At 40.3% G+C, this 14,060-nt stretch overlaps 1 protein-coding gene across 1 annotated transcript in view; it reads left to right on the forward strand.

The window, feature by feature from the left end:
- Nucleotides 1–14,060, forward strand: part of ARHGAP20 (Rho GTPase activating protein 20) — a 320,100-nt gene that overhangs the window by 233,562 nt on the left and 72,478 nt on the right. Inside the window, exon 7 of the mRNA XM_053708537.1 lies at nt 1,262–1,339. Coding sequence (XP_053564512.1) covers nt 1,262–1,339 — 78 coding nt within the window. The remainder of the gene's footprint in view (nt 1–1,261; nt 1,340–14,060) is intronic.

Raw genomic sequence — 14,060 nt, forward strand, 5'->3', positions numbered from 1 at the left:
AGATAATTTCCACTGCTGTAAAAGGCAAAATAGAAAATACGGGAATTATAACGAACATCTCTTATATAAATATAACTGAAGAAAAATAGGGAGAGTGAGAATTCGTAGACATTTGTGAGATCTAATGTTGATTTAGATAATCAGTTCATTTTGACTTGTGTGCGTGTGTTTTTAGAGAGAGATAGGAGAGATTTATACTATATGTACTGGGAGATAGCTGAACATGTCACGTGAGCTAATGAAAATAGACAAATATGTTCAGCGACCAATCAACAGCTAGCGCACTTCAGCTCTTTATACTTTTCTACAAAAGACACTTAGAGAACAAACCAAATAAGATAATTGAACTAAAATTTAAAAAAAATTGCACGTTCTATCTGAATCCTGAAAGTTTATTTTTCGCGTTACTGTCCCTTTTTAAGACAAAGACGCACATACACACAGATATAGTGTCATTTTAAATACAGAGATATAAAACTATACATTTCCAAACCATGAAAGAAAAACAAATTGAGCTGATGTATGTTAGCAGAGTGAGTAAGGATATCCTTATCAGATCAGTCTCTCCAGGAGAACGTGCAAAACCATGTTGCTTCAACACAAAGCCAAGTTGTTTTGAAACTTTAGCTTCTCTTTAATTGGGACCTGTGGCTTGAAATGACACTAACACCAAATAATCATTCAGTTTAAATCTGTTACTTGACTCAGACAGCTGCAGTTGGCTCTGTCCAATTCTGAGATGAAGTGGTAAGTACTAGATGAAAGCTTCATATTAGCACTGGGTATTTTTTGGCACGACTGTCTTTATTTTCTTGTCTTGCAGCATCTCCTGGGTAGACCACAAAATTATTCTAGACCATGAAAAAAATGTGGCACAAAATGTATCTTTTTTTTCTTGCCAAGTTCAAATGCACTGACCTATTACTGAAAGTCAGATGTCTTTTGGGAATATAATGCATATTTTATAACAGGCTCCTTTCTAGTCTCCCTGGGTGATTTATTGTATATTGAAATTGTCATTTATTTCTGCTCTGTGTTTTCAAAATTTTCACGCTCTGGTAGTGTTTTGATCTGATTTAGTAATGAACTTTAATAAACTTTCATCTAAATAAGTAATGATGAACACCAGATTATTGTAAAGCGATCTAAGTTAGCGTGTTTACAATCGTGAGAACAAAAACAAAGTGCTTATTTATACAGAAGGCTACAAATGGCTTAGTAATTGATTTTCCACCATTTTTTTTATATTTTTCCCATAAAGTCTAAAACTATAACCGTAACCAATGAAGACTCCGTGATTGATGTTATCAGAATGGCCCAACAAGCTTTTGGCATCGAGGTAAGATTTGTCAATCTCTAAATGCAGCAATACAGATATCCCAACTATTCAGGACCAGTGGTGTATTTAGGTTTTTGTGCTGCCCTAGGCACTCAAAATTCTGCTGCCATGGTAATGCATTTTTTATGAAACGGTGCTTTGAGGATCCTGTAACATTGGGCTTCTATCCGCACGAAAGTGCTGCTGTGCTTGTGAGTACCCTAACACCTGGGAGAGGCTTTGGTTGCTCACTACTTTTAAGATTTATATGCACAAGGAAGCGCCTTTTCTCTTTTTTTCTGATCTAGATTCTGGTCTTACTCAAGTAATGAGTATGGTCTGTTGCTCAAAAGCAGTAGACAGTGTAAGTCCACATTTTAGCCTATTGTCTTTGTGCTAAGTCATGCCTGGGAGTCATAGAGTGTTCTAGTAATAAATCAACTGAAAATATTGCAGATCTGGCAATCTATGAATCCCCTGTGAGTCATGTGACTTCAGGCGTGCTATACATTAAATTCTAAACAAATTAATTTAAACTAAAAGTTAGGTCGTCCTTACAGTATTATACAATATTATATGACCATTGTTAACCTCTAGTATAAAGGACATTCAACCCCACTACATGAAAGCATCAAAAAAGTTTGATAAGGATGTGTTTTGTTATTTCTAATACTGTAATTTCAGAAATGATATCTGTTTTTATTATTTACTAAATAGATCTTGGCAAACATGAATAAATGAACATGGCCAAGATGCTATTTTAGTCTGTGGTCTGCTATCCTTGTAATTATAGCTGGCAAAAGAGCTTACTCCAATAAGAAATATCTTCTGGACAAGATGTAATCAAACACTCTGGTATTTTATGGGTTGAGCTCATAGAAAAAGAAACTATAACCCAACTTTTTTAACCTTTTTAAAAATTAAAGGTACATTGTTTTAGAAAATAAATTGCTTCAATAGATCAGTTTATTCTAATTACAGGTAACATTCTAATATAAAATTGTAATATAAAAAGAAAGTTCTTTGTTAGAGAAATTTTATTTTTAAATATCTTACTTTTTTTTTTAACCAATTCAAAAGTGTTAATTAAATACCTATTTAAGTATCAAACTCCTGAACGCCCCCATTCTGCTCGTAATATGGCCAAGTGACTGGAGCATACACATATATGCCTTCTACTGATTGGCTCAATATCTGTGGCCTAATTTGGAGTGGCACAGATGCAGAACTATGACTGTATTTAATCCCTTTTCATGAATTAAATACAGTTAATAGGAAGGACCTTATTAAAAAATAAAATGATCTAACCAAGCAGAGCTGCTATATAGCTCCTCCCCTCTACGTCACACCCAGTCATTCTCTTGCACCCAACTAATAGATAGGATGTGTGAGAGGACTGTGGTGATTAAACTTAGTTTTTTTATATCTTCAATCAAAAGTTTGTTATTTTAAACGGCACCGGAGTGTGTTGTTTTCTTCTCAGGCAGAATTTGAAGAAGAATCTACCTGAGTTTTTGTGTATGATCTTAGCGGACGTAACTAAGATCCATTTGCTGTTCTTGGCCATTCTGAGGAGTAAGGTAACTTCAGATCAGGGGACAGCGGGCAGGTTCACCTGCAAAGAGGTATGTTGCAGTATATTATTTTCTAAGGAATGGAATTGACTGAGAAAATACTGCTAATACCGATATAATGTAAGTACAGCCTTAAATGTAGTAGTAGCAACTGGTATCAGGCTGATATGTATGTATGTTTACACTTAAGTATTTCTGGGGAATGGCACTTCACTGGGAAAATACTGTATGCATAAGACTCTTAGCCTAACTTGCAGTGTGAGCGACTAGCAGCAGGCTTTTAATGACATTTCATAAATTAGATTTTAAACGTTTGCTGGCATGTTAAATCGTTTAATTATCTGAGGTACTTGGTGAAAAATTGTTTTGGGCGTTATTTTCCACATGGCTGTCGTTTGTTTTAAATTAAAACAGTTTACTGAGCTTCCCTCACTGTTGTAGTGTGAGTGGGAGGGGCCTATTTTGGCGCTTTTACTACGCATCAGAAATTCTGTCACAGTCTGCCTTTTTCTCCCTGCATGATCCAGGACGTCTCCACAGAGCTCAGGGGTCTTCAAAACTAGTTTTGAGGGAGGTAATCACTCACAGCAGACCTGTGAGACTGTGCTTTGACTGTGATAAAAACGCTTATATTTTCAATTGTTATCCGTTTTTTTCTGATATTAAGGGTTAATCATCCATTGCTAATGAGTGCAATCCTTTGCTAAATTTGGTTTCTATAACTAATCCGGTTCATTGTTATTCAACTGTGTCAGTTTTTTGTGTGCTTCTTAAAGGCACAGTAACGTTTTTACATATTGCTTGTAAATTTAGTTGAAAAGTATTTCCAAGCTTGCTAGTCTAATTGCTAGTTTGTTTAAACATGTCTGACACAGAGGAATCTCTTTGTGCAATATGTTCAAAAGCCAAGGTGGAGCCCAATAGAAATTTATGTACTAATTGCATTGATGCTACTTTAAATAAAAGTCAATCTGTACATGTTAAGTAACATTCACCAGACAACGAGGGGGAAGTTATGCCGACTAACTTGCCTCACGTGTCAGTACCTGCATCTCCCGCTCAGGAGGTGCGTGATATTGTAACGCCAAGTACATCAGGGCGGCCATTACAAATCACTCTACAAGACATGGCTAATGTTATGACTGAAGTTTTGTCTAAATTGCCAGAACTTAGGGGTAAACGAGATCACTCTGGGATGAGAACAGAGTATGCTGATAATGCTAGGGCCATGTCTGATACTGCGTCACAATTTGCAGAGCATGAGGACGGAGAGCTTCATTCTGCAGGTGACGGATCTGATCCAAATAAACTGGATTCAGACATTTCAAATTTTAAGTTTAAGCTGGAAAACCTCCGTGTATTACTAGGGGAGGTGTTAGCGGCTCTGAATGATTGTAACACAGTTGCAATCCCAGAGAAAATGTGTAGGTTGGATAAATATTTTGCGGTACCGACGAGTACTGACGTTTTTCCTATACCTAAGAGACTTACTGAAATTGTTACTAAGGAGTGGGATAAACCCGGTGTGCCCTTCTCACCCCCTCCTATATTCAGAAAAATGTTTCCGATAGACGCCACCACACGGGACTTATGGCAAACGGTCCCTAAGGTGGAGGGAGCAGTTTCTACTTTAGCTAAGCGTACCACTATCCCGGTGGAGGATAGTTGTGCCTTTTTAGATCCAATGGATAAAAAGTTAGAGGGTTACCTTAAGAAAATGTTTGTTCAACAAGGTTTTATATTACAACCCCTTGCATGCATTGCGCCTGTCACGGCTGCGGCAGCATTTTGGTTTGAGTCTCTGGAAGAGACCCTTGACTCAGCAACATTAGATGAGATTTCACACAAGCTTAAAACCCTTAAGCTAGCTAATTCATTTATTTCTGATGCCGTAGTACATTTAACTAAACTTACGGCTAAGAATTCCGGATTCGCCATTCAGGCACGCAGAGCGCTGTGGCTAAAATCCTGGTCAGCTGATGTAACTTCTAAATCGAAATTACTTAACATACCTTTCAAGGGGCAGACTTTATTCGGGCCCGGTTTGAAAGAAATTATCGCTGATATTACGGGAGGTAATGGCCATGCCCTGCCTCAAGACAGAGCCAAACCTAGGGCTAGACAGTCTAATTTTCGTGCCTTTCGTAACTTCAAGGCAGGAGCAGCATCAACTTCCTCTGCTCCAAAACAGGAAGGAACTGTTGCTCGCTACAGACAAGGCTGGAAACCTAACCAGACCTGGAATAAGTTCAAGCAGGCCAGAAAACCTGCTGCTGCCCCTAAGACAGCATGAAGTGAGGGCCCCCGATCCGGAAACGCATCTAGTGGGGGGCAGACTCTCTCTCTTCGCCCAGGCTTGGGCAAGAGATGTCCAGGATCCCTGGGCGTTGGAGATCATATCTCAGGGATATCTTCTGGACTTCAAAGCTTCTCCTCCACAAGGGAGATTTCACCTTTCAAGGTTGTCAACAAACCAGATAAAGAAAGAGGCGTTTCTACGCTGTGTACAAGATCTTTTACTAATGGGAGTGATCCACCCAGTTCCGCGGTCGGAACACGGACAAGGGTTTTACTCAAATCTGTTTGTGGTTCCCAAAAAAGAGGGAACCTTCAGACCAATATTGGATTTAAAGATCCTAAACAAATTACTAAGAGTTCCATCGTTCAAGATGGAAACTATTCGGACAATCTTACCCATGATCCAAAGAGGTCAGTACATGACCACAGTGGATTTAAAGGATGCTTACCTTCACATACCGATTCACAGAGAACATTACCGGTATCTAAGGTTTGCCTTCCTAGACAGGCATTACCAGTTTGTAGCTCTTCCCTTCGGGTTGGCTACGGCTCCAAGAATCTTTACAAAGGTTCTGGGCTCTCTTCTGGCGGTACTAAGACCGCGAGGAATTTCGGTAGCTCCGTACCTAGACGACATTCTGATACAAGCGTCAAGCTTTCAAACTGCCAAGTCTCATACAGAGTTAGTACTGGCATTTCTAAGGTCGCATGGGTGGAAAGTGAACGAGGAGAAGAGTTCTCTCTTACCACTCACAAGAGTTCCCTTCTTGGGGACTCTTATAGATTCTGTAGAAATGAAAATTTACCTGACAGAGGACAGGTTAACAAAGCTTCTAAATGCTTGCCGTGCCCTTCATTCCATTCAACACCCGTCAGTGGCTCAATGCATGGAGGTAATCGGCTTAATGGTAGCGGCAATGGACATAGTTCCTTTTGCACGCCTGCACCTCAGACCGCTGCAATTGTGCATGCTAAGTCAGTGGAATGGGGATTACTCAGATTTGTCCCCTACGCTGAATCTGGATCAAGAGACCAGAGATTCTCTTCTATGGTGGCTTTCTCGGCCACATCTGTCCAGGGGGATGCCCTTCAGCAGGCCAGACTGGACAATTGTAACTACAGACGCCAGCCTACTAGGTTGGGGCGCTGTCTGGAATTCCCTGAAGGCTCAGGGATCATGGACTCAAGAGGAGAGTCTCCTTCCAATAAACATTCTGGAATTGAGAGCAGTTCTCAATGCCCTTCTGGCTTGGCCTCAGTTAGCAACTCTGAGGTTCATCAGGTTTCAGTCGGACAACATCACGACTGTGGCTTACATCAACCATCAGGGAGGGACAAGGAGTTCCTTAGCGATGATGGAAGTATCAAAGATTATTCGCTGGGCAGAGTCTCACTCTTGCCACCTGTCAGCGATCCACATCCCAGGAGTGGAGAACTGGGAGGCGGATTTCCTAAGTCGCCAGACTTTTAATCCGGGGGAGTGGGAACTTCATCCGGAGGTCTTTGCCCAAATACTTCGACGTTGGGGCAAACCAGACATGGATCTCATGGCGTCTCGCCAGAACGCCAAGCTTCCTCGTTACGGGTCCAGGTCCAGGGACCCGGGAGCGGTCCTGATAGATGCCTTGACAGCACCTTGGACCTTCAGGATGGCTTATGTGTTTCCACCCTTCCCGATGCTTCCTCGTTTGATTGCCAGGATCAAACAGGAGAAAGTATCGGTGATTCTAATAGCGCCTGCGTGGCCACGCAGGACCTGGTATGCAGATCTAGTGGACATGTCATCCTGTCCACCTTGGTCTCTGCCTCTGAGACAGGACCTTCTAATTCAGGGTCCTTTCAAACATCAAAATCTAATTTCTCTGAAACTGACTGCATGGAAATTGAACGCTTGATTTTATCAAAGCGTGGATTTTCAGAGCCAGTAATTGATACCTTAATACAGGCTAGGAAACCTGTTACCAGGAAAATTTACCATAAGATATGGCGTAAATACTTACACTGGTGCGAATCCAAGAGTTACTCATGGAGTAAGGTTAGGATTCCTAGGATATTGTCTTTTCTACAAGAAGGTTTAGAAAAGGGTTTATCTGCAAGTTCTTTAAAGGGACAGATCTCAGCTCTGTCCATCCTTTTACACAAGCGTCTGTCAGAAGTTCCAGACGTTCAGGCTTTTTGTCAGGCTTTGGCTAGAATTAAGCCTGTGTTTAAGACTGTAGCTCCACCGTGGAGCTTAAACTTAGTTCTTAACGTTTTACAGGGTGTTCTGTTTGAACCCCTTCATTCCATTGATATCAGGCTATTATCTTGGAAAGTTCTGTTTTTAATGGCTATTTCCTCGGCTCGTAGAGTCTCTGAGTTATCAGCCTTACATTGGGATTCTCCTTATCTGATTTTTCATTCAGATAAGGTAGTTCTGCGTACTAAACCTGGGTTCCTACCTAAGGTAGTCACTAACAAGAATATCAATCAAGAGATTGTTGTTCCATCATTGTGCCCTAACCCTTCTTCAAAGAAGGAACGACTTCTGCACAATCTAGATGTAGTCCGTGCCCTGAAATTTTATTTACAGGCAACTAAAGATTTTCGCCAAACTTCTTCCCTGTTTGTCGTTTATTCTGGACAGAGGAGAGGTCAAAAAGCATCTGCTACCTCTCTATCTTTTTGGCTTCGTAGCATAATACGTTTAGCCTATGAGACTGCTGGACAGCAACCTCCTGAAAGGATTACAGCTCATTCTACTAGAGCTGTGGCTTCCACTTGGGCCTTTAAGAATGAGGCCTCTGTTGAACAGATTTGCAAGGCTGCAACTTGGTCTTCTCTTCATACTTTTTCCAAATTTTACAAATTTGACACTTTTGCTTCTTCGGAGGCTGTTTTTGGGAGAAAGGTTCTTCAGGCAGTGGTTCCTTCCGTATAGAGATCCTGCCTGTCCCTCCCGTCATCCGTGTACTTAGCTTTGGTATTGGTATCCCATAAGTAATGATGACCCGTGGACTGACTACACTTAACAGGAGAAAACATAATTTATGCTTACCTGATAAATTCCTTTCTCCTGTAGTGTAGTCAGTCCACGGCCCGCCCTGTTTTTTATGGCAGGTCTACATTTTTAAATTATACTCCAGTCACCACTGCACCCTATAGTTTCTCCTTTCTCGTTTGGTTCTCGGTCGAATGACTGGGTGTGACGTAGAGGGGAGGAGCTATATAGCAGCTCTGCTTGGGTGATCCTCTTGCACTTCCTGTTGGGGAGGAGTTAATATCCCATAAGTAATGATGACCCGTGGACTGACTACACTACAGGAGAAAGGAATTTATCAGGTAAGCATAAATTATGTTTTTTTATTTCTTTCATGTAATTAGCAAAAGTCCATGAGCTAGTAACATATGGGATATACATTCCTACCAGGAGGGGCAAAGTTTACCAAACCTCAAAATGCCTATAAATACACCCCTCACCACACCCACAATTCAGTTTTACAAACTTTGCCTCCCATGGAGGTGGTGAAGTTTGTGCTAGATTCTACGTTGATATCAGTGACGTGCAGTGACATTAGAGGCTGGTGAGGCATTGGCTATGATATGCCCAAGAAACACACACACACATATATATAAATATATATATATATATATATATATATAAATATATATATATATATATATACACATACATACACGCATACAAATAGTCAACTATGTACAGCCAGCTTCTTAAAATGGCATAATCATATTATCAATTTTTCATCTTTCTCTTGATATCTTTATTTGAAAAAGCAGGAATGTAAGCTTAGGAGCTGGCCCACTTTTTGTTTAGTATCCCTTTAAGGGCAGCCTCTGCCCCTGCCATGTCCATTACACAAATGGAAAAAAACACATGCATATACACATAAATTATATGTGTGTACACACCTGAGAGGGAAGAGTGCTTGAAGGAGCACAGGGGGAGCTCTAGAGATTAGTCACTTTAAAGTTACGCTGCTCAAAGTCATGGCAAAAAAATAAATAAATCCCTAATTGACCCCTGGCGCAGCAGTCGGTTGGCCTAAGTCCAGCCCTATATTCTGCCATGCGCATCATACAAATATGTTCAGAAACAATCATTAAATATAATTAAATACAAATATATAATAAGAAGTTAAATTCATTATGTACACAACGAACAGCACCTATTATTTCAACTGATAAAATTAAATGAAAAAGTGTAGCAAAATGCATTAGTTCACATCTTACACTACTGTTTTTTATGAGAAACTATGTACAATAGTCATGCTGATAGTGCACTGCTGACACTGACATGTCTTTGTGAATTCATAACCATGGGAGTGTTTAGCTATCTGCAATCTGGAGCATAAATTAGCAGAAACTGTTAAAACAGAGCTGCAGTATTTACCTGATCAAGCAGCACGGGTCTACAACATGCCTATATTCTTTTCCAGATATCCTATAAATCTTTTTTTCCTTTGTGAGCAATCAGCTTAACATATGACCTTAGAGCACTAAAACACAAGCAAGCCATCACATAATGCTTTCCCCCACAGCAGCAGCACTTACTAGTACAGTGTCAAAATAATTTGCTTGGGTGTTTATCTGCTATTCACATGAATTTACTACTGGTCGTTCTCTGCCTGAAAATTAATAACCTGCCACTTCCTCCGTGATTACGTTCCTGTGAGTGTGCAATTTAGAGTGACCAGAAGATCCCAATTAACCAGTGAGGGGGAAGGCAATTTCTAGAAGTAACAGATAAGAGGAAAAGGTGTAAATCGCACATGGGTCAGACTCAGAGTAGAGAGGGAGGAGGGGTGTGAGTCAGAGGAGACAGTGCCAAGCACATTTACATATTTAATATATATATTAATTACACGTATGCTAGCTTCCACTGAATCCACCTATTCAGGCTCTTAGCAATCTCCAGTGATCTGACACTACTAGCCGAAGTAGTCAGCGCTGCTGTATAAACCCCTCCCTTCCCCTGTCACACTGCCTCCTGCTTTCTCTTAAGGTGGACTGAGGACTCTTAAGGTGGATCACCCCACATATAAAACTTGCTGCATAAATCAAATGTAGGCAACGCAACAGACTCCCCAGTTCCCATCCAATCCCTAGCACTGCTGCTACTAACCTACTTAAGCTCTGCAGGCCGTCTCCCTCTTAAGTTTCACAATTTTGCTGCTGTTGTGCTGCCCAATCTGGCCCTGATAGAGATCGGCTTGCTCCGATTCTGCTCCTGTGCTGCTGCTAGCCTGCTACGTTTTGAAAATACATCGATATTTGTATGATTTTGCTTAAAACTTTTTATTCAACTGAACTTTGCTGCTATTTTACTTTGAAGTTTTCCAGCATTTTATGTATGGAAAACCTTAAAGTAAAACTGCAGCAAAGTTCAGTTGAATAAAAAGTTTTAAGCAAAATCACACAAATATTGATGTATTTTCAAAACGTACATACCCCCTTTCAGCTCACAGATTAGCCAGCAGCAGCACAGGAGCAGAATTTGAGCAAGCCGATCTCTATTATACTCAGTAGTCACTGAGTCAATTTACTCACAGTGTCACTGTAGCCTTGCAAATCCGAGCCGTCATGCTCTCTATAGTAGGCCACTAGAAGTGGCGTCTCTGACAGCTGTATTCTGGTGACTGTTAGACTCTGAGCTCTGAGGTCACATGACCTGACCACCACGCAGACGCTGCCTAACAATTTCCCGCCTGGCAACTCAGCCCAGAGACTCAGACATACTCATGTCTGATTGGCTGAGGGGCGGGCAGGCAGGGCTGAGGGCTCCCGAGGCTTGAAGAGTCAAGCCTCCGGTGGGAGCAGTATATGGGCCGCAAGAGAGACTGCTGCATAGCACTTATTTCCCACTGGGTGGCAGTCTCTAGCGGCCCATAAAACACACAATACAGTTACATTCATATTGCGCAATGAAAGGATAGCTGGCCTCTACTTTCTTGCGCAATATGAATGTATTAATATTACGTTTTGTTTTTTTCAACAATAAATGGCAATAAAATACTGAATTTGGTGGAGGGGTGGGGGGATAGGGGGCTCACATTTTGAGATAAAAAAAAAATGAAAAAAAAAAACGATTTATTTTTTTATTTTTATAAAAAAGGCTGTAATGCACCATTTGGCCAGGGGAGGCACTGCCTCACCTGCCTCCTATGAGTGCACGTCACTGGTTGATATGCGCTTCGCAGCAGGCTGGAGCCCGGTTTTCCTCTCAGAGTGCAGTGAATGTCAGAGGGATGTGAAGAGAGTATTGCCTATTTGAATACAATGGTCTTCCTCTAGGGGATCTATTTCATAGGTTCTCTGTTATCGGTCGTAGAGATTTCTTCTCCTACCTCCCTTTTCAGATCGACAATATACTCTTATATACCATTACCTCTACTGATTCTCGTTTCAGTACTGGTTTGGCTATCTACTATATGTAGATGAGTGTCTTAGGGTAAGTAAGTCTTATTTTATTATGACACTCTAAGCTATGGTTGGGCACTTTATATGTAAAGTTCTAAATATATGTCTTTAAACTTATATTTGCCATGATTCAGGATAATCAGTATTCCTTCTTTCAGACAGTCAGTTTCATTATTGGGATAATGCATATGAATAATTATTTTTTTCTTACCTTTAAAAATTTTTCAATTGGCTTTTTTACCTGTGGGCTGTTAGGCTCGCGGGGGCTGAAATGCTTCAATTTATTGCGTCATTGTGCAAAAATTTTTGTCCTAATTGACGCCGGAAGTTTGTTCGTGGTTGCGTCATTTTTTTTTACGTATATGTGTTCAGACTTTTTTTGCGCCAAAAATGTGGGCGCCAAAAAATATGGGCGTTGTACTTGGCGCCAATAATGTGGGCGTCATTTTTGGCGCCAAAAAATGTGGGCGTCATTCTTGTCTCCACCTTTTTTTCACATTATTTCAGTCTCATTTTTCATTGCTTCTGGTTGCTAGAGGCTTGTTCATTTGGCATTTTTTTCCCATTCCTGAAACTGTCATTTAAGGAATTTGATAATTTTGCTTTATATGTTGTTTTTTCTATTACATATTGCAAGATGTCTCTACCTGACCCTGGATCAGAATCTACTTCTGGAAAGACGCTGCCTGATGCTGGTTCTACCAAAGTTAAGTGCATCTGTTGTAAACTTTTGGTAACTGTTCCTCCGGCTGTAGTTTGTGATAACTGTCATGATAAACTTTCTAATGCAGATTGTGTTTCCATTAGTAATAATCCATTACCTGTTGTTGTTCCTTCAACATCTAATGTTCAGGATGTCCCTGTTAATGTAAAAGAATTTGTTTCTAAATCTATTAGGAAGGCTCTGTCTGTTATTCCTCCTTCCAGTAAGCGTAAAAGGTCTTTTAAAACTTCTCATATTTCAGATGAATTTTTAAGTGACCGCCATCATTCTGACTTATCTGTTTCTGATGAGGATCTATCTGGTTCAGAAGATTCTGCCTCAGATATTGACACTGATAAATCTTCATATTTATTTAAGATGGAGTTTATTCGTTCTTTACTTAAAGAAGTGTTAATTGCATTAGATATGGAGGAGTCTAGTCCTCTTGATACTAAATCTACTAAGCGTTTAAATTCGGTTTTCAAACCTCATGTAGTTATTCCAGAAGTTTTTCCAGTTCCTGATGCTATTTCAGAAGTAATTTCTAGGGAATGGAATAGTCTGGGTACTTCATTTACTCCTTCTCAAAGGTTTAAGAAATTGTACCCTGTGCCATCTGATAGATTAGAGTTTTGGGACAAAATCCCTAAAGTTGATGGGGCTATCTCTACTCTTGCTAAACGTACTACTATTCCTACGGCGGATAGTACTTCCTTTAAGGATCCTTTAGATAGGAAGCTTGAATCCTTTCTAAGGAGAGCTTATTTATGTTCAGGTAATCTTCTTAGACCTGCTATTTCTTTGGCTGATGTTGCTGCAGCTTCCACTTTCTGGTTGGAGGCTTTTGCGCAACAAGTGTCAGACCTATAATGCTTATAGCATTGTTAAACTTCTTCAACATGCTAATAACTTCATTTGTGATGCCATTTTTTATATCATTAGAATTGATGTCAGGTATATGTCTTTAGCTATTTTAGCTAGAAGAGCTTTATGGCTTAAATCTTGGAATGCAGATATTACTTCTAAGTCAACTTTGCTTTCTCTTTCTTTCCAAGGTAATAAATTATTTGGTTCACAGTTGGATTCTATTATTTCAACTGTTACTGGGGGGAAAGGAACCTTTTTGCCTCAGGACAAAAAATCTAAAGGTAAATACAGGGCTGCTAATCGTTTTCGTTCCTTTCATCAGAATAAGGAACAGAAGCCTGACCCTTCCCCTAAAGGAACGGTTTCCGTTTGGAAACCTTCTCCAGTCTGGAATAAATCCAAGCCTTTTAGAAAGTCAAAACCAGCTCCCAAATCCGCATGAAGGTGCGGCCCTCATTCCAGCACAGCTGATAGGGGGCAGGTTACGATTTTTCAAAGATATTTGGATCAATTCGATTCACAGTCTTTGGATTCAGAACATTGTTTCTCAAGGGTACAGAATAGGTTTCAAGGTAAGGTCACCTGTGAGAAGATTTTTTCTCTCTCGCATTCCAGTAAACCCAGTGAAGGCTCAGGCGTTTCTGAAATGTGTTTCAGATCTAGAGTTGGCTGGGGTAATTGTGCCAGTTCCAGTTCTGGAACGGGGTCTGGGGTTTTACTCAAATCTATTCATTGTACCAAAGAAGGAGAATTCCTTCAGACCAGTTCTGGATCTAAAAATATTGAATCGTTATGTAAGGATACCAACATTCAAAATGGTGACTATAAGGACTATTCTGCCTTTTGTTCAGCAAGGGCATTATATGTCCACAATAGATTTACA

This window comes from Bombina bombina, chromosome 3 (assembly GCF_027579735.1).
Source record: "Bombina bombina isolate aBomBom1 chromosome 3, aBomBom1.pri, whole genome shotgun sequence".
Classification (NCBI taxonomy): Eukaryota; Metazoa; Chordata; class Amphibia; order Anura; family Bombinatoridae; genus Bombina; species Bombina bombina.